This window comes from Benincasa hispida, chromosome 12 (assembly GCF_027475165.1).
Source record: "Benincasa hispida cultivar pf3 chromosome 12, pf3_genome.v1.1, whole genome shotgun sequence".
NCBI lineage: Eukaryota > Viridiplantae > Streptophyta > Magnoliopsida > Cucurbitales > Cucurbitaceae > Benincasa > Benincasa hispida.
Genome location: NC_143489.1, coordinates 20990015 through 20993217, shown reverse-complemented (window position 1 = coordinate 20993217; position 3203 = coordinate 20990015). Strand labels below are relative to the sequence as shown.

The 3203-nt window shown below is 31.6% G+C and overlaps 1 protein-coding gene across 2 annotated transcripts; it reads right to left on the bottom strand.

Annotated features, from left to right (window-relative positions):
* Positions 1 to 433: 433 nt before the first annotated feature.
* Positions 434 to 2336, bottom strand: NPQ6 (YCF20-like protein (DUF565)). Of its 2 annotated transcripts, none has more exons than XM_039018840.2 (2): positions 2195 to 2336; positions 434 to 1208 (listed from the first exon to the last, which is right to left on the bottom strand). In XM_039018840.2, exon 2 carries the CDS (start codon positions 1183 to 1185, stop codon positions 730 to 732), a length of 456 nt encoding a protein of 151 aa, XP_038874768.1. In that variant the 5' UTR covers positions 1186 to 1208; positions 2195 to 2336; the 3' UTR covers positions 434 to 729. The 2 variants fall into 2 exon arrangements, with proteins under 2 accessions (XP_038874768.1, XP_038874767.1); XM_039018839.2 differs by having other exon boundaries at positions 434 to 1228; positions 2195 to 2333.
* Positions 2337 to 3203: the final 867 nt, after the last annotated feature.

The following is a 3203-nucleotide window of genomic DNA, read 5'->3' as shown; positions in this document are numbered from 1 at the left end:
AAAGGCACAAAGACTGATAGAAATAATAGGGTAGGAGATTGAGTTCAACAATTTTACGTGTTGGGGAATATGAATCTTTGATCTGTTTGTCTGTTAGAGTGTATAACCCTAAATCAGTTAAAATATGCTCATCTAAAAAACCCCAAAAAAGGCTAAATTATGCTCTGATTGGTCTGTTGGGCAGAAGTTAGAAATATCATTACATATAGGAAGGGTGTAATAATCATAAACTAGGAATTTGTACGTAAGAGTTCGTTATTAGGGTAGCCACATTATAGTGACTTCATTCAATAATTTTTCGGGACTTAGATATTGTACTGTGTTTTCATCTATTTAATACTATATTTCAATTCTATAATTCCTATAGAAAACCAACAAAATGCACAAGTACAACATTTATCTCATTCTCATTACAGCTTTTGGAAAGAAGCAGTTCAATCAAACAATTCTCCATTGACAGGGATGCATTCAATACATGAACAAGAACTACACTCTTAAAAGTTCTCAATTACATTCAAATCTGTTACTATAGCATCTGAGGGTGAATAGAACATTTAATTCTTCAATGTAACTGTCAGATGAAAATATACAGAAGAAATATATAAAGAAGGGAAAATAGTTCATCTAAAACAATTAGAACAAGCTTTAAAGATATATACAAAAATTATTGTGCAAAGGACTTTAAAATGTAAATGCTAGCTACCACCAGAATGGTTTCACCAAGTGCTGTTAACTAGCAAGTTTGAAGGCATCAATGAAAAGACCATAAGTGAATCCCATTTTGAAGTTGTTTAGTAGAGCAATGGGGAAAGTTACCTTTGGTCGACTATAATAAAATCGAGTAACGTACTCGGTAAGGAGAACACATACCACAGCAGCAATCACATCATTTACTCCTAAAGCTCCAAATGACAATGATATAGTCTGTGCCACATAAAAGCCACCTAACAATGAGATTCCTCCAAAAAGGGCCCTCCTTGAAGGACTTCGAAAGTAATTTCTCGAGAGCTCAGGCACGAGTCTAATGATATCAACTAACCTACGAGGACCACTGGTATCTTGCACAGCTTTGATACGAACACTACGAGGGGATGGTCGTGATTTAGTCATATCATATCTCCAATATTTGGGAGTAAAGCCATAATTTAGGAGGCTAGTATGGACTAAACTTGCAGACTGTGCCATTCAAAATTTCAGTTCCTATATGGCTGGATAAAATATTGAGAACCTGAGATCATTAAAGAATATTTTGCGGTAACAGAAAACTGATAAGTTACTTTTATATAGAACAGAAAGGCTGAAATTTGGCAATGTTGTGAAAAAAGGGCAAATTGCAAAAATCACCCTTTAAGTATAATGATAGTTGTAATTATACCCTCAAACTTTCAATCGTAAAAAATGGGCCTTCAAACTTCTACAAGTGTTAATATTGGACCCTCAAACTTACAATTGTTGTAGAAATTGTACCGTAAATGATAAAAATTGAACCATCAAACTTAAATAATTGTTACCATTTCTACAATCATGTAAGTTTGAAGGTCCAATTTTAATACTTGTATAAGTTAAGAGCTCAATTTTTTACCATTGAAAGTTTGAGGGCATCAATTGCAACTATCACCCTACTTTAGGAGTGGTTTTTGCAATTTGCCCAAAAAAATGACCCAAGACTTCACAAGAGACCAATTATCATTAAATGGTGCAAAAAAGCTGTTTTAATCAGTATAAATCGAGTAATGCCTATAATATGAAGGGGGGTTTGAATACAAAAACAGAGGATTGAAGTTCTAATTTGATGTTGAACAATAACGACAATAAGCAGCAAACACATATATTAAATTTCAGAAACAAAATCCACCTTTCCACTAAACTTTAGGTGAGATTTACTAGACAGAAAAAAATTCCCTCAAACAAAGATAACAAAGGTTAAAATCTTAACAAAATTCATAGAAAATGACAAACAAAACGGCAGGGGTTAGATAATGGGAGAAATTTTAAGTTCAATTGAAACAATTCGAATTCTCGTTTCTCGTTTCTCTCGGAAGCCAAACAGGGAGCAATTAAGCAAATTTAAGACTATAAAACATGAAAATCAATATTCTTGATAAATGTTTCAGTCGCGGTAGGATTGAAAAATTGAAGAACCCTACACAGAAATGAAAGGAAAAATGGGAGAAAATTAAGGGAAAATTAATACCTAGAATTTGATTCCAGGTTCCGCTTTGGGACTGTGGAGCAAGAGAATGCTTCCCCTTGATGGAGCAAAGAGAATCACGAATTTCGAAATTGAGATTAGAAAATGGAGTATGCCAGCAATTCCTATTTTGACCCAAAATATTTTTGGGTTTAAATTTTGACCAAAGTGAAACTAACAATTTAGTTCATATATTTTTAAATTTATAATAATTTAGTATATAAACTTGAATAGATAACAATTTAATCTTTATATTGTAAAACTTTAAACAACTTAGTTTTTATCATAAAAAGTCTCATTAAAATTAAGTGTCAAAATCACAGTCTTGGTAATGACCTGGCATTTATAATTTATAAATAAATTTGATGTTCAATCAATTTATCTACATGTGTGAGAAATTTTTCTAAATCTTAGTAATATTTTTTACAATAGGAAATAAATTATTGCAATACATAAGATACAAGGACAAAATTGTTAGTTATTGAAGTTTAATGACTAGATTGTTATAAATTTGAAAGTATAATGACTAAATCGTTACAAACAAAAGTATAGGAACTAAAATGTTACTTTCATACAAGTTTATGGACCAAAAATATTATTTAAGCAAAAAATGTAAGGTCCAGTCTTTCAAAAGAAAAAAAAAATGAAAGGTTTAGATATAAAAATATGGTTGAATAAGAAATTTTAATCAATTATAAATTGTCACGTCATTAATCTTAATTAATGAAAGAAATATGTGTGGTAAATTTGAGACCACTACAAAGTTAGGCATGTGATCAACTTACTTCAAAAGATATGAAAAGTCAGCAAATAAAACAATGACACTCATGTAAGAATTGATCCAATCTGGGATGTTAGCTAGTCCAATCAAATAATGTCACATGGCATTGGATGTGAAGCTGGTTTAGGTCAACTTCACTAAAAATAGATTGGGCCAAGCGTAATAATTTGGTGAGCATATAAAAAGGGATTGGGTTAGATCCAAATAGCCCAAGCCTAAAGTCAGACCCAT

What these genes read in the sequence shown, in the direction of transcription:
- NPQ6 (XM_039018840.2), bottom strand. Translation starts at nt 1,185, where the DNA reads ATGGCACAGTCTGCAAGTTTAGTCCATACTAGCCTCCTAAATTATGGC.